This window comes from Telmatherina bonti, assembly GCF_933228915.1.
Source record: "Telmatherina bonti genome assembly, chromosome: 7".
Classification (NCBI taxonomy): Eukaryota; Metazoa; Chordata; class Actinopteri; order Atheriniformes; family Telmatherinidae; genus Telmatherina; species Telmatherina bonti.
The window spans coordinates 7,783,020-7,807,087 of NC_136625.1; the positions used below are offsets into that span (position 1 = coordinate 7,783,020).

The following is a 24,068-nucleotide window of genomic DNA, read 5'->3' on the forward strand; positions in this document are numbered from 1 at the left end:
ATCTCCCGTTCCACCTCATCACCATGAGAACCTCCCGTTCCACCTCATCATGATGAGAATCTCCCGTTCCACCTCATCATGATGAGAATCTCCCGTTCCACCTCATGACCATGAGAATCTCCCGTTCCACCTCATCACCATGAGAATCTCCCGTTCCACCTCATCATGATGAGAGTCTCCCGTTCCACCTCATGACCATGAGAATCTCCCGTTCCACCTCATCATGATGAGAATCTCCCGTTCCACCTCATCACCATGAGAATCTCCCGTTCCACCTCATCATGATGAGAATCTCCCGTTCCACCTCATCACCATGAGAATCTCCCGTTCCATCTCATCACCATGAGAATCTCCCGTTCTACCTCATCATGATGAGAATCTCCCGTTCCACCACATCATGATGAGAATCTCCCGTTCCACCTCATCATGATGAGAATCTCCCGTTCCACCTCATCATGATGAGAATCTCCCGTTCCACCTCATCATGATGAGAAACTCCCGTTCCACCTCATCACCATGAGAATCTCCCGTTCCACCTCATCACCATGAGAACCTCCCGTTCCACCTCATCATGATGAGAATCTCCCGTTCCACCTCATCATGATGAGAATCTCCCGTTCCACCTCATGACCATGAGAATCTCCCGTTCCACCTCATCACCATGAGAATCTCCCGTTCCACCTCATCACCATGAGAATCTCCCGTTCCACCTCATCATGATGAGAATCTCCCGTTCCACCTCATCACCATGAGAATCTCCCGTTCCACCTCATCATGATGAGAATCTCCCGTTCCACCTCATCACCATGAGAATCTCCCGTTCCACCTCATCATGATGAGAATCTCCCGTTCCACCTCATCACCATGAGAATCTCCCGTTCCATCTCATCACCATGAGAATCTCCCGTTCCACCTCATCATGATGAGAATCTCCCGTTCCACCACATCATGATGAGAATCTCCCGTTCCACCTCATCATGATGAGAATCTCCCGTTCCACCTCATCATGATGAGAATCTCCCGTTCCACCTCATCATGATGAGAATCTCCCGTTCCACCTCATCATGATGAGAAACTCCCGTTCCACCTCATCACCATGAGAATCTCCCGTTCCACCTCATCATGATGAGAATCTCCCGTTCCACCTCATCATGATGAGAATCTCCCGTTCCACCTCATCACCATGAGAACCTCCCGTTCCACCTCATCATGATGAGAATCTCCCGTTCCACCTCATCATGATGAGAATCTCCCGTTCCACCTCATCATGATGAGAATCTCCCGTTCCACCTCATCACTATGAGAATCTCCCGTTCCACCTCATGACCATGAGAATCTCCCGTTCCACCTCATCACCATGAGAATCTCCCGTTCCACCTCATCATGATGAGAATCTCCTGTTCCACCTCATCCCAAAGCTGCTCTGCTGGATGTAGATCTGGTGACTGTGGAGGCTGTTGGAGGACAGTGAACTCATCGTCATGGTGATGTGAGCTGTGTGACATGGTGCATCATCATGGTCAGCAGCAGGACTCAGGTAGGCTGTGCTGGTTAAACCATGTCATGTTGGTACTAATGGGACCAAACTGGGACCAGAAAACCTCCCCCCACCATTCCACCAGCAGCAGCCTGAAGCGTTGATCCTGACGGCAGGATGGATCCATGTTGTCATGATGTTTCCAGCAGATTCTGATCCTACCATGTGAATGTGGAGCTGAACTGGAGACTCATCAGACCAGCAACGTTTCTCCATCTTCTATTGTCCAGTTCTGGTGAGTCTGTGTGAATTGTAGCCTCAGTTTCCTGTTCTTACTGACAGGAGGGAACCCACTGTGGTCTTCTGCTGCTGGAGACCATCTGCTTCCAGGCTGGACGGGTTGTGTGTTCAGACATGATGTTCTGCAGATCTTGGGTGAAACCAGTGCTGATATGGCTTCCAGTTGCCTTTCTATCATCTCCAACCAGTCTGTCCAGTCTCCTCTGACATCAACCAGACATTCTGGTCTAAACTCCGTCCTGCGATGTGACTTTAAACTGCCAGAAAATAGTAATAATAATAACTGAATAATGACAGTTAAACTTGTTGGACGTGTGAGCAAGCGTCGGTCGTTGTTCTGCTTTGTTACTCAGATTAAAAGCAGCCGGAAAGCCCTGGAGTGTCCTCTGCTCTGTGGATGATGGATGTGTGAGAGTGTGAATAATTGTAGTGAGGAGCAGAAACCCTCAGAGTAAATTTTTCTCTTCTCTTACCACCAAATGTTTTTCCCGAGGGCTGCTGCTTGGCTGCGTGGGCCGCCTTCTGACTCCACATCAGGCTGTTGGGAGTTCATATGGCCTGTGTGTATGTGACTGCACAAAAAGCCACCAGAATGGCTGATTTCTGGAGTTTCTTTGCTTGGAAGAGGGTCATTCCTCTGCTTACTCCTGTGAGTCTGCTCGTTTAGGTTCACACATTTACATAAATGCAATCATTTGAACAATATTTAAATCTCACATTTCATAGAAAACGTACAACGTGGAAGCTTCAGCGCAGTTTTCTGCTTCAGTCCATGTGACTGGAAAGGATGTTGATCCTTGAGGAGACAGCAGCTTGCAAAGGTTCGTTGTTCATCCTTCTGAAACCAGAAAGGATGTTGAATCATTCTTGCATGCATGAGCTTTAACTCGCCTCCATGGGCCGTTCCCAAAGCGCTCCACGTGTCCCAGACTTCCTTGCTTTGCTCAGTTTATGAAACAGAAAGCTTCTAAGAGGTCGTAACATAGACATAACATAGTGATGGCTGCGTTTTCTGGAACCTGAAGTCACTTTGATCGGTTTTAACTGATTCAAAGTGTCTCCCAGCTGCCACCGTACGTGGACGGGCTCCCAATGATCCCCGACACAACACCTCCTGTTGGACAGGGTGGACCCCTCGTAAACATGTCAAGCCCCCGAAGAGGCATCGCTTCATGTTGTGTATGTGTGAGGAAGAGGAGCTATAAATTGCAAGCTGGCACTTTTAGGCGAAGCAGGAAGCTTTCTTGCTGGATTTAGGGATTGTGGGTAATCAGATCCAGGCAGAGGGAGGTGAATGAAGAGGAGGAGGAGGAGGAAGCCAGCTCCAACACAAAACCATCTGCTCATTACTGCTCATGATTGCCGTCCTGTGTTCCCACTGATGCGGATACCTGCCTGCATCCAGCTGCATTGTTTTAATGGAGGCCACCCGCCGAGACCTGCTGCACATTTCAGCAGCAAGTTGTTGTGAACGGCAAGAAACGCCTGGAAATCCTCCAAGCCTTCACTCAGCACAGAAAATACCACCATGGCAGCTTTTCATCTCAGTAATAAAGCAGAAAACAGCACATTCCGACGTTTTTATTCTAGATCTTTACACAGCAGCATGCAGATATTTCACACATGAAACACCTCTGGTTTTAACAACAGTCAGACAGACAGACGGATTCCTGCTCTGGTGTCGGAGAGCCTCCCCTCAGCGGACTGGAACACCGACTGTGAGACACCCTGTCGTCCACCATTACTGTCGGACCTCAGAAAAGCTGTGGTGGTGGAACAGCTAATCCCTGGAGCCATGGGTTCCACCATCTGTCTGAAGGACTGAAACCAGAGGCGAGCAGCTCGTTAAAGCCCAGAGTGTTGCTCAGCTTTCATGTCCGGGTGACTTTACGGCTTCAGTTTGTCCAAAGTCAACTTTTACTTTGCTGAAAATCCAACTTCCTCATGAGAAGACGGAGCTGGCTCCGTTCACGTCGTACCGTTAAACACGCAAAGCAAGCGACAGAGAACCAGTGCTGAACAATAAGCCTCTATCGGGTCGCGATCTGCAGCTCTGGATGGAGCGATTCGCAGCCGAGTGCGAAGCCTCTGCGGGTCGGGAAGGAGGTCCTGACCCAAGCTGAGGAGTTCAGGTAGCTTCTGGTCGGGTTCAGGACTGAGGCAGGAGATCTGCTGGAGGATGGGTGCATCGTCAGCAGTGATGAAGACTCTGCATCGGTCTGTCATGGTGAGGAAGGAGCTGACCTCCAACAACAAAGTCCTCTATTCACCAGTCGATGTGCAGGTCTACCCTCACTGGGACTGTCGGAGCGACCGGAGCAACAAAATCCTGTGTAGAGCTCTCAGTATCTGATCCTCCGTAATGACATTTTCACAACAGCTAAATCTGGCATCTCCAGACAAATTCCTCTTTTTACTTGTTTTAAATGATGGATCTCCTTTTATTCTGGATGCTGAATTGTTCTGAAATGCAGACGTAAGGAATTTAAAAACAGTTCACAAAGTAACCTTTGAGATTACAGTTGAGATCAAACAATGGTTTCATCACGAAGCCAGTATTGATTCTTCATTCTTTAACACCTTGATCGGTGTTGGTGGCCGTACAGTAGAGTGCTATACTGGTAGAAACCATCAAAACCATGCTTTTAGCATCACTTAACTGGAGTTCTGCCAACAGTGTTGGTTAAAAACTGGATTGTGACGACATCTCGGATCAAACCTAACAAGTCTTTCTGATTATGAAGCTTTTTTCCGCGCATCCCGCAGACCTCGTGACCTTTCATGTGGCCCTGCTTGCAGCTGAAGAGCGTCTGATGTTTGTTGGAAGATAAAATGTCTTGAAGGAAGAATAAAGAATGAAGTCCAGTTCTGCTAAAGGAAAACGCGCTCAGGGTTCCCATGATGTGGATGACAGAGAATGGGATCGGACGTATGTGGCAGGGGTGTGTAAACGCAGAGGGAAACTGCCAGATGAGGAGCCTGAGGCCACAACCCGGCATCTGAGGTCCAGTAGCTCCTCCTTGTTAATAAACACTAACTTCTAGGAATAAATAAGTTACTCATCCAGAATATTGTGGCTTTAGACTGAAAGTATGATTTCAGACCTAAAACAGTCGTTTTCACCAAACAAAACAGAAGATTGTTTGTGTTTACACAGTCTGACCAGCAGAGGTTTGATCCAGTCCCAAAGCACCCCCCACATCCCCAGACGTGGCATTTTATCCCTGACCTCCTGACCCAGAGGTGGCTGCCAGATTAAACCCAACAGGCTCCAGCCTTGGTAATTATTCAGGCATGGGGGGGGTCACAGAAAGCCCTGCAGCCAAAACATACCTGAGAGGTTTCCTCTGGGGATGGTGCAGATTTATCTGCCTGTTCTGTGACTGAATGAAGGAATGGACCAGAAGCGGCTCTGACCATGTTGGTTTTAGATTTAACACAAAATCATCTGTTTTTTTATTTCTAGGAACATCATCACTCTGAATCACTGAGCAAATATACAACTTTACTCCTTTAATCACTCATTTCTTTGTTCCAGAGATGTTTAAAAGTCATGGGAGCTGAGATGAGATCATCTTTTTAATGTCTTGTTTTTTTTTTCTTGTCAAAGTTCAGACGTCAGAATGACTGTTTGCTTTTTAAAGGAACGTTTATCATGATTTGTAGTGAAAATAAAGAGTCTCCCCCTGAGCTGATTTCTGACGTAGATAGCAGATTAAAACAGCACAACTGCTAAACATAAACATGAATTGTTGACACGAGGAAAAAAATAATCATTTTGAGATTGTTTGAACTTAAAGCAAAAGAAAAGAAAATGAATCCAAAAACTGCAACAGTTTGGAAGAATCCGGCGCTTTTTAACCCCACACTGACTTATAACACCATGAGGTCGCTGCACACCCCGCTGTTACATCTCAGTCTGGTGTTGGTGATCAGAGGAAACTTTATTAATAAAGCACTTTTCATGCAGTCAGAAACACAGTGTTTTACTTCATAACAACTAATTCTGAATATGAAAATGAAACAAATACATTATAATAAAACTACGCTTTAGCTGGGGGAGGGGGGAGGTTGCATGAAGGGGGGTCCTCAGGGACAACATGTTGGGAACCACTGACCTACATCATGTTACACTGAGTTATGCAGTAATAATTATAATATTAATGTTTCTATTAATAATATTATTAGTTCTTTAACATCATAAAGGATCATTTGTTTACAAGTTGTGTGGATATTTAGACATAGTTCATGTTCCTCCCCCGGTTCCTCTGTTTAACCGCACACACAAACCTCTCCTAGTGCTTCACGCTAAGCACCCCCCCCCCCCCCCCCCTCCTTCTCCAAGCGGCATCCAGCGGTTAAAAGTGAAGCCTATACCTTTACTAAAACTGCAGTCCCCCCTTCATCCACTAGGGGCTGCAAAACAGAGCGAATCTCCATAGACTCCCATGTTAAAAAGACCAACTTCACAGCAGAAATAAACATGTTTACAGCCTGGTTCAAAAATCCATTTTAGGTTTTTCAGGTTTACCTTCATGACAACTGTGGGGGTAGTGAATTTTTTTCTAACTCGCCCGTTTAAAAGTAATTTAATCTCGAAGTTCGGCATATTTAGGGACGTGTCCTTTTGATTGACAGGTACCCGATCTCCTACTTCAAGTCAGAAGAACGTAGAACAACTGTGGTTTTTAGTCGGTTAACAACGTGACTTATCTTTAGCCCGCTTACCTCCGTTAGCTGGTTAGCTCCTGTTATCTCCGGGTTAGCTTAGTTAGCTCTCAGCTACAGAAAGCTCGGAGTTCGCTTGATGTCAATCATCCACCATGACGCTCACAGCCCCCCTCTCAGCTCCACCTCTTTGTCCATATTTGTATTTTCCGGGCGAGACGACATGCATGCCTCTGCCAAGATGGTGACAGTAGGAACCGCCCACCGAGCTTCAATTCAGCTTTTCAGAAACCTACGGGTGACGTCACGGAGGCTACATCATCTTTTTATATACAGTCTATGCTCTTCTCTCTGGCTGAAAAGGCTGCTTACGGCGTGTTCTGGTAAAATCCTGCAGCTTTCAGTCTGTCTGTGTGATAATTATCAGGTCCTGAAGTTATGAGTGTAAAAGTCAGAGTTTAACATGCCAGACTGTCATTTTATTAACAGGAAGTTTGGTGTATTTTCATACTGCAGGTCTCTAAATGTCGCTTTCAGTGGAAGGAGTGATGAAGACACAGAGTGATGGGTTGTGGAAGACCTCCAGTCAGAGCTCGTAAAGACGCTGTCTCTGGGAGTTTGGTGGAGAAAAGCAAACCGTCAGCTTCTGTTTGTTTGCAGACATGAGGAAAGTTAGATGTTGTTGAGGTGTGAGCAGCTTTTCATGTCGGTGAATACGAACTCGAAGCGAATGTTTTGTGGGTGAGGAAGACAATAGAGCTTCAAGCCCTTCCACCACTGGTGTCTTGGCTCAAACAGAAAACGGACTTTTACTGTTCGCTTGTAGGACTTTGTCCCTTGAATGCACCACGACTGCCAGGTAAGCTGTACTGGTGCAGTAATTTAATCTGAATAAAGGTCTTTGTTTTGCTTCTAGCTGCTCGCTGAGATCATGTCTCTGCTTCCGTTTTCATTCCTTGAGCTGACAGGTTAAATGGCACGAGGAAGGATTTTTCCTCTCTTTCAGCTCTCGTCTCAGTTTCTCCTCTTTCTCCCAAACTCTGTCACCCTGATGGAGTCTGCAGCTCGGTACAAAGGGGTCTGGGTGAGGTCCAGAGCTGTGCTCGGTCGCTGGTCCGAGGAAGACCCCCCATCCTGCCTGTGGGGGGTTTTTACCTTGGGTGGCAACAGCATGTGGAGAGCCAAGGATTAGCACAAAGGCCGGGTGCTGTTTAGCTGTTGTTGTTTGTGTGTGTGTTTGTGTCCCAGTTTGGGCGAACTGGCTTCCTGCCAGCAGCCTTTTAAACGACTTCCATTTAACAGGCCTTTTCACATTCAGCATCACCAGTCTGAGCTCTTTAAAACCAGTTTCACACAAATCACTTTCAGATCCGGCTCCTGTAAGACGTTTGAGTCTTTGTTGGAAAAGTGAGACGGATTCCTCACATCTGTAACGCACACATGCGAAGCAGGAAACCAGGATGTGATCAGCATGTTTCCAGATGCTAGAAACAAACCAACTAATTTTTCTGATTAGTTGTTTATGTAAAAATTCATGTGGAAGCAGAAGTCTGTTAATCCCAGTCAGCCTGCAGACGGGATGTTTCAGCATCAGCCGTCGCATGAGGAGGATAAAATGATGGAAAATGAATGTATCAGTAGATACAGCAGCATAAATAATTATATAAAAAATTATATTCTACAATATTGAATTTCCCTTTTGGGATTAATAAAGTATTTTTCATTCGTTTCATTTCATTCATTTATAAACAGCGACCAGAACAGAACTTTGTAGAAGAAATGCTACATTAAATTTATCGAGCATGTGGATCAGTCTTCAGACACCCCCACCCACCTGGGCAGGTGTTTACTGCTGGCTAACATGCTGTTAGCATTGTCATGCTGCTTTTCCATTTAGTCCACGTGTCAAAGTTTTCTGCAGTACTTTGGCATGTCTGCTGATGGCAAACGCTTGTTAAAACAGACAGCTGCTTACTGAGACGTTAATGGCAGAAACCAGTTTACTTACATGTAAATGACTGTTCCAGTATGATGACCCCTTAGAATTACTAATAAACTATACTGAGCACATTATAAGCCTGCAAGCATTTTTATTACTGCAAGAATCTGACACTGATTAATAAAAATCAAAGAACAGTAGGAAGGGAGTTTTTTTCCTTCCCACTGTCGCCGTGTGCTTGCTCAGGATGGGAGATTGAGTTGGAGCCTCCAATATTTCCCTCTCATCTCCACCTCTCTGCTGTAGATATTTCCCCCTCATCTCCACCTCTCTGCTGTAGATATTTCCCTGCCATCTCCACCTCTCTGCTGTAGATATTTCCTTCTCATCTCCACCTGTCACAAGAGATAATGAACCCACGGAACAGGTTAGCAGTTTTAACTGTTTAATTGAGCAATCACCAAATAGACCAGATGGCTGATGTCCAAGGTTCTTGGTAGACTCTGGGTAGGCAGGGAATGATCCAGGCAGGCAGACAGGACTGGCTGGGAAGATGGTCCGAGCAGACAAGGCCGGCAAGGCCTGTGGATTGTCTCAGGTGAGGTTTACACCTAGAAGAGGCAACGATCCAGCATCGACTGGTGAACAGCTTGGGTCTTATAAGCAGGTGAAGAGTATGATCCTGATTCTGCTCAGCTGTGCAGGCTTAACCACAGGCCACGCTTCCGCCAGACACCACAGAGAGCTACATCCAGGTTGGAAATCCATGACAGTACCCCCCCCCTCAAGGGGAGCCCCCCGGCAACCCACCAGAGCGGGACCGGTGAAAGTCCCGGATGAGCTGACCATCCAGAATGAAGGAATGGGGAACCCAGGAGCGCTCCTCAGGGCCATACCCTGCCCAGTCCACCAGGTACTGCAGACCCCGACCACGCCGACGGACAGCCAACAAACGGCGAACAGAGTAGGCAGGATGACCATCAACAACCCGGGGGGGGGCGGAGGGGGCCTGGAAGGAGGGACCAAGGGAAACAGGCTTCAGCTGGGAGACATGGAATGATGGATGGATCTTCATAGAAGAGGGCAACCGCAGCTTCACCACCATGGGATTGATGACCTCCAAAACCTCAAAGGGTCCGAGAAACCTGGTAGACAGTTTCCGAGACTCGTCCGTAATGGAATGTTCTTAGATGATAACCAGACCTTCTGACCTGGAACGTATGCAGGAGCCGGGGTCCTGCGCCGGTCTGCCATGTGCTTGTTCCTTTCAGTCGTTCGAACTAGTGCTGCCTTAGCGGATCTACAGACTCTGCGGCATCGCCTCAGATGATGAAGCACGGAAGGGACAGCAATCTCATTTTCGTGAATGGGGAAGAGCGGTGGTGAATATCCTAGAGAAACCTCGAATGGAGAGAGACCTGTGTCTGAAGAAACATGAGAGTTGTGGGCATATTCAATCCAGCATAGATGGTTGCTCCAGGTAGAAGGATTCTCAGCTGCAACGCATCGCAAGGCTGACTCCAGTTCCTGATTCATCCGCTCAGCCTGGCCATTGGTCTGTGGGTGGTAACCAGAACTGAGACTGACAGACGCACCCAAAGCTTTGCAGAAAGCCTTCCATACACGAGACGAATTGAGGACCACGGTCCGAGACAATATCTGTGGGAATTCCATGGAGACAGAGACGGCTGAGCTTATCTCGCAGCATGTCTTCCAAGGCAGTGGGTAACTTGGGAATAGCAACAAAATGAGCTGCCTTAGAGAACCGGTCGACAATGGTTAGGATTGTTGAGTTACCTCGGGAAGGGGGCAGGCCGGTGACAAAATCCAATGCAATGTGGGACCAAGGCCTTCCAGGCACTGGGAGGGGACGAAGAATTCCGGCTCGGGCCCGATTGGATGTTTTACTTCGTGCACAGGTCAGACAGGCAGCCACATATTCTCTTACATCCTTGTCCATAGTGGGCCACCAAAAGTGTCTTCGAATGAGTGACATGGTCCGTGCTGCACCAGGGTGGCAAGCAATTCGAGAGGCGTGCCCCCACTGGATTACCTGGGAGCGAACATTATTGGGCACATACAATAGATTTGGTGGGCCCGTACCTGGATCCGGGTTGTTTTGAAGGGCATCTCTAACAGCTTCCTCCACCTCCCAGGTCACAGCAGCCACCACACATGAAGCAGGCAGTATAGAGTCAGGGTCCTCTGAAGTGTCATCAGGGCTAAACTGCCGGGACAGGGCATCCGGTTTGACATTCTTGGTACCTGGCCTGAAGGTGATACAGAAGTTAAAATGACCAAAAAAAACAGAGACCATCTGGCCTGTCGGGGGTTCAATCTCTTGGCTGACTGAATATATTCCAGATTCCTATGATCTGTCGAAACAGTGAAAGGTAATTCTGTCCCCTCCAACCAATGTCTCCATTCCTCAAGAGCCAACTTGACTGCCAACAATTCACGGTCTCCCACATCATAATTCCTCTCTGCTGGAGAGAGACGACGAGAGAAGAAGGCACATGGATGAAGCTGGCCTGACCCCGGCGATCTCTGAGACAGGATGGCGCCAACACCATTGTCTGAAGCATCTACCTCCACCACAAATTGACGTGATGGATCTGGTTGTTGGAGCACAGGGGCTGAGGCGAACTGGACCTTAAGTTCCTGGAAGGCCCTTTCAGCATCCACAGACCACTGAAAAGGAGACTTGGGTGAAGTGAGCTTGGTTAGGGGTGACACAACTTGACTGAAGTTCAGAATAAATCTGCAATAGAAGTTGGCAAACCCAATGAAGCGTTGCAACTGCTTCACAGACTCAGGCCTTGGCCAATCTAAAACTGCACGTACCTTCTCTGGGTCAGTCTTCATCTGCCCACTCTGGAAAATGTATCCCAAAAAGCAAATAGAGCTCGAGTGGAATTCGCACTTCTCTGCCTTTACATAGAGTTTATTTTCTAGGAGTCTCTGAAGTACCATCTGGACATGGGAAATGTGTTCTGACAGATTCCTTGAAAAAAATGAGGATATCATCCAGGTACACGAAGACAAACCGGTTAAGAAAATCTCGGAGAACGTCATTCACCAGGGCTTGGAAAACTGCCGGGGCATTGGTGAGACCAAAAGGCATCACAAGATATTCAAAGTGACCCAGGGGAGTGTTAAGCCGTTTTCCACTCATCCCCTTCCTTGACTCGAACCAGGTGGTAAGCATTCCAAAGATCAAGCTTGGTGAAGACGGTAGAACCTGCTAGGGCATCGAAGGCGTAATCAATCAGAGGCAGAGGGTATTTATTTCGGACAGTGATCTTATTTAAACCCCGATAATCAATACAAGGTCTAAGCGTCTTGTCCTTCTTTGACACAAAGAAGAAACCTGCTCCCAGTGGTGAAGAAGACGGTCTTATTATGCCAGTAGTAAGTGAGTCATTGATGTATTTTTCCATGTCCTGTCTCTCAGGTCTGGAAATGTTATACAAACGGCAACTGGGTAAAGGAGCCCCAGGCAAGATGTCAATGGCACAGTCATAAGGTCTATGAGGAGGCAAAGACAGAGCTTTGGTCTTGCTGAAAACCTCAGCCAAATCATGGTACTCAGAAGGGACAGCAGACAAGTCAGGAATCTCACTCTTACTGCGTGGAGTCGAGGTAGATGGCATAGCCTCAAGCAAGACTGGTGACATTTAGAACTCCAGCTGGAAATGGAGCCGTTCTCCCAGTTAATGTGCGGGTTGTGGAGTGGCAACCAGGGATGTCCTAGTACCAGGGGGGAGTCAGATGCAGAGATTAACTTAAACTCAATAAACTCAGAATGGTTGCCCGACAACTTCAACTTAACAGGGATGGTGGTGTGAGTTACCTGCGCTAATAGTCGACCATCCAAAGCTTTAGCGGTCATGGGATGAGGTAGAGGTACCAAGGGTATCCCTGCCCTCTCAGCCAATTGTGCATCCAGGAAATTGGCTTCGGCACCAGAATCAATCAAGGCTGGGACTGTGAGAGTGTGATCGTGGCAAGTAAGGGTTGCTTCAATTTGTGTCTTGGTTGGGATCTCTGGGGCTCTCTTTATTCTGCTCGTCAGTACCCCGACATTTACTGACGAGCCCCGTCTTTTGGGCGAATGGGACAGGCATCACGAAAATGGCCCAATCGACCACAGTGAAAGCCCTCACCCGACTGTAGCTGCTTCTGCCGTTCAGCCTGAGTGAGACGGGCTCTTCCCAACTGCATGGGCTCCTGAGCGTTGGCAACAGTAGATGGGCAGTTCTGGGAGGGTAAAGGACTGGGAGTTTGTAAATGTCCCAGAGATGAGGACAAGTGGGCTCCTTTTCGCTCCTTCCGCCTCTCACGGAGACGATCATCGATTTTGATAGTCAGAGAGATTAACTCGTCCAGGGTTCCAGGGAGGTCTCGAGTTGCCAACTCATCCTTCAGGGTCTCAGACAAACAGCTCAAAAAATGGTCAACTAAAGCCTCGGATTTCCATTTGGAGTCTGCTGCCAGAGTTCGGAACTCAACTGAGAACTCAGCCACACTCAATGCTCCCTGACGTACGGACATGAGTTTCTTGGCTGCCTCTCGACCACGTACGGGGTTATCAAAAACCTTTCTCATCTCCTCCGAGAATTCCCTATAGGTTAAACTACTGAGAGGTGAAGTTCCAAGATATGCCTCAGCCCAGGTTAAAGCCCGGGAATCCAGTAATCCTATGATATATGCAATCTTGGATCTGTCAGACAAGTAAGTGTATGGTTTTTTGGTCAAACACAAGTGAACACTGTAAGAGGAATCCCCTACATTTACCTAAATCCCCAGAGAATGGTTTGGGGTCCGGGATGTGAATCTCTTGGTTGGGAGTGAGCTGGGGTTGTCCAGATACAGACGCTGAAGTAGTCGCTGTAGAAACAGAAGTCTGAGATAACTGGTTAAGCATGGTTGTCATTTTAGCTGTTATGTCATTCAGCTGGGATTGCATGGCTTGCACCCAGAGATCCGAGTATTCGAGCATGTTGGCCCAGAAGATTCCCCTGAGAGGAGACAGCAAAAAACAGTTCATTACCAGCTTCTGGTCTCTGGGCATCCATGGCAGTTTGATCCACTGGGTCCATCTTTGTGGCTGGATCGTTCTGTCACAAGAGATAATGAACCCACGGAACAGGTTAGCAGCTTTAACTGTTTAATTGAGCAATCACCAAAAAGACCAGATGGCTGATGTCCAAGGTTCTTGGTAGACTCTGGGGAGGCAGGGAATGATCCAGGCAGGCAGACAGGACTGGCTGGGAAGATGGTCCGAGCAGACAAGGCGGGCAAGGCAGGCCAGGGCTGTGGATTGTCTCAGGTGAGGTTTACACCTAGAAGAGGCAACGATCCAGCATCGACTGGTGAACAGCTTGGGTCTTATAAGCAGGTGAAGAGTATGATCCTGATTCTGCTCAGCTGTGCAGGCTTAACCACAGGCCACGCCTCCGCCAGACACCACAGAGAGCTACATCCAGGTTGGAAATCCATGACACCACCTCTCTGCTGTAGATATTTCCCTCCCATCTCCACCTCTCTGCTGTAGATATTTCCCTCTCATCTCCACCTCTCTGGTGTAGATATTTCCCTCCCATCTCCACCTCTCTGCTGTAGATATTTCCCTCCCATCTCCACCTCTCCACCGTTGTCTCATTGTGTTTAGTTTCAAAGCAAATCAATCTGCAGACTTGTTGTCATGGTGACAATGGGGTCGACATATGCATCATGTTGTGTGGAAGTTGCTTCTCGAATGTTTTGCACCATGATCCCCAAAACAACATGTGGGTGTTTGCAGTCCAGCCAGGACTTTCTGTTTTCATACTGCAGGGTTTGTTCCACTATAAACAGCAGCTCCTGTGCATGTCTCAGAACTTTGATACCATTTTCTGTAATTATTACCTTCACCATGCTGGATGACAGCTTTAAAGCCTGTCTTATACACAGAACATGTAAAACCACAGAAGGGCTGAAGCTTTAGACTCAGGCGAGACCACACAGGATCCCATTAGCAGCAACTCAGATCAGCAGATTGCTGGTATTATTCTGCTTTGGCAGTCGTTGTTTTCACATGACGCAGCGTAATGACGGTCTGGTCCTGCAGGCCAGAGTTGGAGAAGATCTGCTGCTTTTTCTCCATACAAAGCAGCATTATGAACGGTTCTTGCAGGATGGATGTTCTGGTTTCTTCTCTGACACGAGTTGTAGGAGGGAAAGGAAGAATCCTGTTTACTGAAGTGGGGAAAAAGGAAAGTATTCGATCAAATATGTGATGTTAGTGGCCATTTATTGCTGGTTGCTACCTCAAAGTTTCATATTACCTTTAAAAATATGTTTTTATTAGAGGTTTGAATATTTCAGAGCAATAAACAGTGAAAGTAATATAATTTATAATGTGTAAACTACAGTACTACCTTCTCTAGACTGTTGGACTGAAGCGTAACATGTCAACCTGTTGCAACAGGTACAGTCCAAAAGTAGAACTGCGGTTAAGAGAAGGTAGGACTGTGGTTTAGAGAAGGTAGTACTGTGGTTTAGAGAAGGTAGTACTGCGGTTTAGAGAAGGTAGGACTGTGGTTTAGAGAAGGTAGGACTGTGGTTTAGAGAAGGTAGGACTGTGGTTTAGAGAAGGTAGTACTGTGGTTTAGAGAAGGTAGGACTGCGGTTTAGAGAAGGTAGGACTGCGGTTTAGAGAAGGTAGGACTGTGGTTTAGAGAAGGTAGGACTGTGGTTTAGAGAAGGTAGTACTGTGGTTTAGAGAAGGTAGGACTGTGGTTTAGAGAAGGTAGGACTGTGGTTTAGAGAAGGTAGGACTGTGGTTTAGAGGTAGTAATGCACTGTGAAAAGACACTAAATCACAATAATAATTGGCGTCAGGGCCCCTGTGACTTTTTCCCTTGTTAAAAATAATAAGGTTTTTATCATAATCTTCTGTAATGTGACATATTTATCTCTCTTCCAGAGCTAAGACATTTGACAGCACAGCCAACCAGGTGTTTAATAGACTTCCTAGATTTAGCCGTGTTAGGTTTGCTTGTGCCCTGCGATGGACTGGCGAGCTGTCCAGGGTGTACCCTGCCTGTCGCCCAAAGCCGGCTGGGATAGGCTCCAGCTTCCCCGCGACCCTGAATTGGAATAGGCGGTTCGGAAAATGAATGAATGCATGAATGAAAGGTTTGCTTGTAGGTTGTCATTCTGCAGGAACATTTTCAAAGATGTACAGTTTTGGGCAAAGATTTATCTTTAAACCTGTGAAATATGAAAGCATATCCGTCCAGAAGGTTTGTGTTTGGTGATATTCAGACAGACAGTGCAATAATGTGCATTTAGCTCCACATTTACTACATATATATAGGTGTTAGGATTAAATTTGTTCCACAAGTTCAGGTTCATTCCCATTATAATCGACTGTGGCTTGTATTTTCTGAGGAGGTTTGAGAGATGTTGTGTCATAAAGACGGGATATCAAACCCTTCCACTGGAGATTTACGGCCTTTTCTTCCCAGTGGTGAGGTCAGGTCGGTTTAATGTTGTGCTGTGAATGTAAAATATCCAATCTGTAAATAGTTGAAGTGGCTTTATCTTTCTCACATTTCAGCATCAGGTTGTGTCTCATCAACACATCCATTCACATGTACTTCATGCTCACGTCTCCCAGTACAGCCCTGACTGGTTGTGTTATCTGCCGTCCTGGTGTCCGTCTGTCAGGAACGTACCGCTGACTGGACGGACATGACCTCTCCTGCTTCACAGCCATAGCATAAAGTCAAGTTCAGCATTATTTTCAAAACCTCAGCTAAAGCTAGCAGTGCCATTATTTATTAGATAACTCATATACCAGTAAGTTTTAATGGTCCACAACAGAGTTTATTTTAGATTTAATCACATCAAAATCATCCATGTTAAGTTTACTTTGGCTGGAAAAGGTTTGTCCCTTCTGGGCTGCCGTAGCCACATAGTGCAGGTACAACTTGCAGCTCTGTTGGTCACAATTTGCTGGATTAAAAGTAGTTTTTTAATTATTATTTAATTAATTAATTATTTAATTAATAATTATGTCCATATTTGACAAGACTCTTTACACTTTCCTGTTAATTTTCTTCTTTTGCATAAACTCAGATTTAACTCACAATATGTCAACTTTAATAAGTACATATGAATAAAAATTACATTTGCTTCTGTAAATCTACAACTCTTAATTTATACCAGCTTAAAGCACATTTATGTGGATAATTGCATCCAACAAAAGTGGCAGTTTAAAGGTTTTTGGTCCCTGTATGTAGTTTGTATATATATGTATATACATTGAAAGAACTGATAATTTGCAGAGTTTAAAAGTATTTCATTGCCTGTGGACATGAATGAGATCCTGTTTCAAAGCTCCTGTCAGGATGTTGAGATGTGTGTTTCCACATTGTTCAGAACAGTCCCTGGTAAAAAAAAAAAAAAAAAGACTTGGTGATATCAAGTTTCTCATGTTGTACAAAAAACTGCACATTTGATGTTCAAAGAAAAAAGTAAAAGCGCCAGTTCAAGATTTTTTTTATTTCTAACGTTACTGAAGTTCAGAATGTTTTTGCTCGACCAGGTAAGTTTCCAGCAGTGGAAGGGATGAAGGCAAAAGAGGATTTATTTCACGGTGTTGTGACTTCATGGTATGCACCTCAGGCCTCTGAACTGCCAGACAACCCCAGGAGGTGGATATGTCGTAAATTAGTCCATCCATACGCTACACACTGCATCCTCTCCAGTAGAATTTCTTTTATCCGCTGTTCGTTTGTTCAACATTCTTATTCAATATAAAACATCTGTTTCCAGGAGGCTATGATGTTCCTACATAACTTAGATTTGATTCACCTGTCTTTTGCTGAGGAGAAGAACTGATTTTCTGTATTTATGTACACCAAAGGTCCCTGTCTCCCCCCCCCCCCCCCCCCCCCCCCCCAAAGACATTAGAATTGAAAATTGAACTTTTGGAAAGCCACCAAAACAAACAAAAAACCGTGTATCACAACAAATAGTAGTTGGTTTATAATGACACTGAATGCAGCGTTTTGTGCCATGATGACATTAAATGCATCATGCTAGCCTGTTTCCTTGACTTCTGTTATTATATATGCTGATTCACCTTTACAGCTTTTTTGTTTTTTCAGTAAAATGCATGTTATGGCCTATGAATGTAGCTCCTTTATCTTTATTCAATAAAAGGTAATGGTGTGTGTTCATATCTATATAGAGTCTATATAGATATATCTATATGATATGAATTTCATATGCTAATTAGCCGTGTGCTAGCTAGTTGAAGCCCCCTTTCAAGAAAAACATCCCCTGGACAGTTGTAGGTAAGCTCTGCATCTGTTTTGTGTTCCGTTTAGATGGAGTAAAACATATTTATAAACATTTACTGAACTACTGTGAAAATAAAAGCAGTAGTCAACCGCGGTTATGCTAGTTATGCTAGCTTAGCTGCGCAGCAACGCGGAGGTTGGTTGTCGGGTGAGCACGAGCTCGACTGTTTATGGTTTCTTCATGTTTGACCTTTATATCAGGCCTTGACATCTTAAAGTAGTTACATGTGTTAGTAATTTTTTACAGTGTCAAATGTACAAAAACTCTATATTTGAACCTCTGACAGCTTATTCAAAACGCTTTATCACATTATTATTTATGCATTCACACACATTAATGCTGCATTTTAATAGACCATACAAAACAAGGCCAGATCATCCAATGGGCATTATGGACACGGGCCCAGGGGCCCACTTGGGGCCCATGTGGGGCCCACATAGGGCATACGCAAGCAGTTTGGACATGAATCATAATGTACATAAAAGCCACATAGTTACGCAACAGTGTCTAGTGTATCACTATTGGTACCATTGGCTGAGAGATGTTAGAAATGTCCGTATCATTCACAATTGTCACAATGTTGTGGTGGGGAAAGGGGCCCCTGGAACACTCTGGGCCCAACAGCCTGTGCACTTTTAATCCGGCCCTGACCATCATACATTATTGTTATTTATTATTATTATTATTAGTATTAGTAGTAGTAGTAGTAGTAGTATATCAAATACAAATGCGCACATTCACACCACAGTGCCAGGAATGCCTCTACACAGACTTGTACTGAACATTCACAACAATTACTATTAAAAATGTATGATTTTTAGTCAGGCAGTTGTCAGCAGCTCAGTTTCTCTCCTCCACCTTTAAATTCCCCAAACGTCACACGGTTATCAGGAGCCTTCCAACCATTATCCAAATGAAGTGAGAAATAACTTTCAGAAATTGTTTACAGATGTAAAAGCAGCACTTTACTGGAAATTGCATTCATTTGAGGCACCATGGTGATCTTGCTGTGATGTTTCTTCTTCTCCCATGCAGTTAACCAAAATCAGCAAAGTTAATCCCGTTATTTAGATATTGATAAAGCTACAGTTGCTTTGCAGATCAGATTTACACCTAAACATGGCAAAATGTCATGCAAACTGCTATTAAATATTCTTCTAAAGTAATTATTTGGTTGGGTTTTTTTTTTTTTTTAGCAGTCCATGAGTTTGGGTTGCTGTCATTGTCATTGCAAAAGGTCTCCAGGTTGATGATTAACATGATTCAGCTAAAACTCACACTGTGGGTTGCCAGGTTCATACTGATGGCATTGAGAGGGGAGTAAAGGGCTGTCTGCAGGCGTCTGGCAGTGTTACACCATAGTCAGCTTAATCATCTGTGACTGCAGTGGAAAAAAATGTTTTCTAGTTAAAAAATAAAATATTCTTTTAGTTCCATAATGTGTAGAGTTGACTGACCTGCAGGTATTGCCATTTTAAGCTTACTACTCATAATAATCAGATCTTTCTGCGTGTTTTTCCTGTATGTGATACTTAGTGTTTTTGTTTGTTTACTTCATTCTTATCAAGCCATATTGATGTACATGCTTTTCTAAAAAGTAATGTTAAAGTCAACAATTATCAGTCTGTTGTAGACATGGGGCAGGTAAAGACAACAAAAGCTAAAATAAACAATAGTAAAATAGGTCTGAGTTAAAAGTACGTAAACGGGCAGTTGGCTGATAATCGTGGGTAAGGGAAGCAGCTCATCAACGTCTTATTTTGCAGATATACCACCAGGTTTTTCCAGATTTATTTCTAATATCCAAGTTTTTCCAGTAAAATGTATCCTGTCCTTTGAGTAAAGTCACATGGCCAGATCTGTCCTTTCTGTTCCATAACTCCCAGTTTGGGCTGTGAAAAAGAAAGTTTTCCTGTGGCTTCAGATACTTTCGGTAAAATTATGAAAGGATTTAGCTGAAGTAAATCTAGATCACTTATGAGATGAAACAGATCAGTAAGATGCAGCTTGTCTCATTTGGGTCACACATCTGGACATAAATGATGAATTTAAACAACATTAGACAGAAGTATGTGTGCACATGTTCGACACTTCTTTCCCATATTTCTCCTGGTATTCGGACGCACATTTCTCTTTCCAGCTGGTTTAACTCCATCAGAGATGGACAAGTTGGAACAGGAGATAATCCTGTTCTAAAACTGACATTTTAAGACAGATGTGCGCCGTCTCCTTAAGATGCTGCATATTCCTGAATGGAAAATGTCTCCAGTTTGTTCCACAGTGTGTAAACAAAGCTTGCATTGGGATGGCAGCTACACACTACACCAGTCATTGTGGATGATGGTTTGACGTATAAAATCATAGTCATCACAGCAGCGGATGGAAAGTAGATGTTTTAAATGTCAGCTCAGTCTGATGTAAAGTTGATGGTTTCTGCAGCCAAAGCCTCAAATGATACAGTCACTGTCAGTAGAAGGAAGTGGGATGCTGGACCGGGCCGGATAATGACTCTGTAGCTTCTCCTCCATTTTCACGTCTTTTACTCTTTCTGTTCTGCTTTTGTGTAAACAAACCAAACAAACACCAGTGGCAAATCATTAGATTTTTTTTAGTTGCTATTATTGGTCTGAACCGCTTTGAAACTGCTGGAAACAGTCTGTATGTTTGGAGATGTAATAAGTTTATTTATTTATTTGTATGCATGTATCTTTTTTTTTTTTAGATTTATTTCTCTATTTTTTATTATTTTGTTACTCATTATTCCATCTGTGTCATTCAAAGACTGGAATCTGTGGAGGAAAACAAAGCAAACAGGGAAAGTTAGAAGAGGCCAGTACGCCATCTAGCGGATGAAATTTACAAGTCCCATCAAGATTATTTTCCTTTTTAAAAACAAATAAATAAAATTTTATTTATTTTATGTATTTATGCAGCACTTTTCATACATAAGCAGCTTAAAGTGCTTCATATGATAAACAGAAATTATGAAAATATATATGAAAAACATCAAACATTCAAGTTAAAAACATTGCAATTCCAAAACATGCACCTGATCATACACACCTTATCACACACACATCCTCCACACACACCTGCTTTATAAACCAAATAATGATAGAATAAAAGTCCTGAATATCTCTGTTGATGCCAGTAAACTGAAAATAACATGTTGATCTGTAAAAATCTCAATTTTCTGCAGACATTTGTTTTATTTTAACTCCGATTCTTTATTTTCCCTCTTTCTGTTTCTGGGCTTTTCTGCATCAGATAAAATATGAAAAGGACTCGCTGACTTTCAGTCCTCACACCAGAAATACCAGTGTTGACTTAAAAATGACCTTTGAGATGTTTATACAGATTTATTATTAATATATGTATTATCAATGCAAATAATTATAACTTTCACAAACAAATGCAAGATTAAATATTTTAATTCCATGATTACTTTATGTTTGCTGGTCTTTACTGGTAGAAGTCCCAGTAAAGGCATGTCAGTCGACTGGACATCAGTTCATTTAACATGTTCTTCTTTCCCACAGTGGAGAAAGTGGAGCTGGTAAAACAGAAAGCACCAAGCTGATCCTGAGGTTCCTGTCGGCCATGAGCCAGCACTCGCTGGAGGTATCATGCAGGGACAAGACGTCGCATGTGGAGGAGGCGCTGCTGGAGAGCAGGTGATTATTCTGTGGACACTTTGCCAGAGGAACTATAGTTTCGCCTGTTTGGTGACCACACTATACATTCACCCTGCAGTCCAATCATGGAGGCCTTTGGAAACGCCAAGACTGTCTACAACAACAACTCCAGCCGCTTTGGGAAGTTTGTCCAGCTGCATTTCAGCCAGAAGGGCAACATCCAGGGGGGCAGAATCGTTGACTGTATCCTTTCAAACCTACATGGTGTGCAGCGGCCTGGACTTCCTTTCTCTGCTCATTTCCTCACGGCCAAACAGGAAGTTCTTTAAGGTGGTTCAGGGTAAAGGTATGCAGAGACACTAAACATGAAGCAGCCAGAGCCTGCTTCATTCGGTGTGTGTGTGGATCACAGTGCAGACTAAACGTTGGTAGATTTGTTGTGCGTTTTTTAAGCCAGGGATGATTTGTTTGCTTACGTAAACCTTCATCACCCAGGAGGTCAGCAGGTGAGCTTATTGGTTTGTGTAGTGGCTAATTAGCGTGACTTATTTTGGTTTTGGATCAAAGAACTGGCTCCTCTGGTTGTTTTACGCCTTGACTCATGCTTTTCTGAACACAGACCTTCTAGAAAAGGTGAGTATTTTCCCTCAGAACAGCACTGAAAATCATCTGAATAGTCCGAGTGACCGCCATCTTGACTAACGTATCAAACTTTCTCCATTTGTTCACTTTAAACAAGCTTAGTTTGTTCATATCCAATCTTCCTCTTCCTCTGCAGAACCGGGTGGTGCGGCAGAACCCAGGGGAGAGAAACTACCACATATTTTATGCCATATTAGCAGGAGCCAACAACCAGCAGAGAGGTAACTTTAATGTAGCCTAAACAATACCCCTAGCCTTTTCAGGATGAGGGTGATGACTCTGAGTTTACAAACGGTTGAAAAAGAGCAGAAAAGGGCTTTAAGTGGACTGACGGGGCGTGTGCTATACTGTTTCTGATGGGGCGTGTGGCGTTCTGTTTCTGATGGGGCGTGTGCCGTATAATTTCATATGGGGCGTGTGCCGTACTGTTTCTGATGGGGCGTGTGCCGTACCGTTTCTGATGGGACGTGTGCCGTACTGTTTCTGATGGGGCGTGTGCCGTACCGTTTCTGATGGGACGTGTGCCGTACCGTTTCTGATGGGGCGTGTGCCGTACCGTTTCTGATGGGGCGTGTGCCGTACCGTTTCTGATGGGACGTGTGCCGTACCGTTTCTGATGGGGCGTGTGCCGTACTGTTTCTGATGGGACGTGTGCCGTACCGTTTCTGATGGGGCGTGTGCCGTACCGTTTCTGATGGGACGTGTGCCGTACCGTTTCTGATGGGACGTGTGCCGTACCGTTTCTGATGGGGCGTGTGCCGTACCGTTTCTGATGGGACGTGTGCCGTACCGTTTCTGATGGGACGTGTGCCGTACCGTTTCTGATGGGGCGTGTGCCGTACCGTTTCTGATGGGGCGTGTGCCGTACCGTTTCTGATGGGGCGTGTGCCGTACTATTTCTGATGGGACGTGTGCCGTACTGTTTCTGATAGGGCGTGTGCCGTACTGTTTCTGATGGGGCATGCGCCGTACTGTTTCTGATGGGGCGTGTGCCGTACTGTTTCTGATGGGGCATGCGCCGTACTGTTTCTGATGGGGCATGCGCCGTACTGTTTCTGATGGGACGTGTGCCGTACTGTTTCTGATGGGACGTGTGCCGTACTGTTTCTGATGGGACGTGTGCCGTACCGTTTCTGATGGGGCGTGTGCCGTACTGTTTCTGATGGGGCGTGTGCCGTACTGTTTCTGATGGGGCGTGTGCCGTACCGTTTCTGATGGGACGTGTGCCGTACCGTTTCTGATGGGACGTGTGCCGTACCGTTTCTGATGGGGCGTGTGCCGTACCGTTTCTGATGGGACGTGTGCCGTACCGTTTCTGATGGGGCATGTGCCGTACCGTTTCTGATGGGGCGTGTGCCGTACTGTTTCTGATGGGACGTGTGCCGTACCGTTTCTGATGGGGCGTGTGCCGTACTGTTTCTGATGGGACGTGTGCCGTACCGTTTCTGATGGGGCGTGTGCCGTACTGTTTCTGATGGGGCGTGTGCCGCACCGTTTCTGATGGGACGTGTGCCGTACCGTTTCTGATGGGGCGTGTGCCGTACCGTTTCTGATGGGACGTGTGCCGTACTGTTTCTGATGGGGCGTGTGCCGCACCGTTTCTGATGGGACGTGTGCCGTACCGTTTCTGATGGGGCGTGTGCCGTACCGTTTCTGATGGGGCGTGTGCCGTACCGTTTCTGATGGGACGTGTGCCGTACCGTTTCTGATGGGGCGTGTGCCGTACTGTTTCTGATGGGGCGTGTGCCGTACTGTTTCTGATGGGACGTGTGCCGTACCGTTTCTGATGGGACGTGTGCCGTACCGTTTCTGATGGGGCATGCGCCGTACTGTTTCTGATGGGACGTGTGCCGTACCGTTTCTGATGGGGCATGTGCCGTACCGTTTCTGATGGGACGTGTGCCGTACTGTTTCTGATGGGGCATGCGCCGTACTGTTTCTGATGGGGCGTGTGCCGTACCGTTTCTGATGGGGCGTGCGCCGTACCGTTTCTGATGGGGCGTGTGCCGTACTGTTTCTGATGGGTTTCTGATGGGGCGTGTGCCGTACT

At 45.5% G+C, this 24,068-nt stretch overlaps 1 protein-coding gene across 1 annotated transcript in view; it reads left to right on the plus strand.

Annotated features, from left to right (window-relative positions):
• Positions 1-24,068, plus strand: part of myo10 (myosin X) — a 170,150-nt gene that overhangs the window by 88,681 nt on the left and 57,401 nt on the right. Inside the window, exons 5-7 of the mRNA XM_079243723.1 lie at positions 21,281-21,415; positions 21,495-21,633; positions 22,155-22,239. Coding sequence (XP_079099849.1) covers positions 21,281-21,415; positions 21,495-21,633; positions 22,155-22,239 — 359 coding nt within the window. The remainder of the gene's footprint in view (positions 1-21,280; positions 21,416-21,494; positions 21,634-22,154; positions 22,240-24,068) is intronic.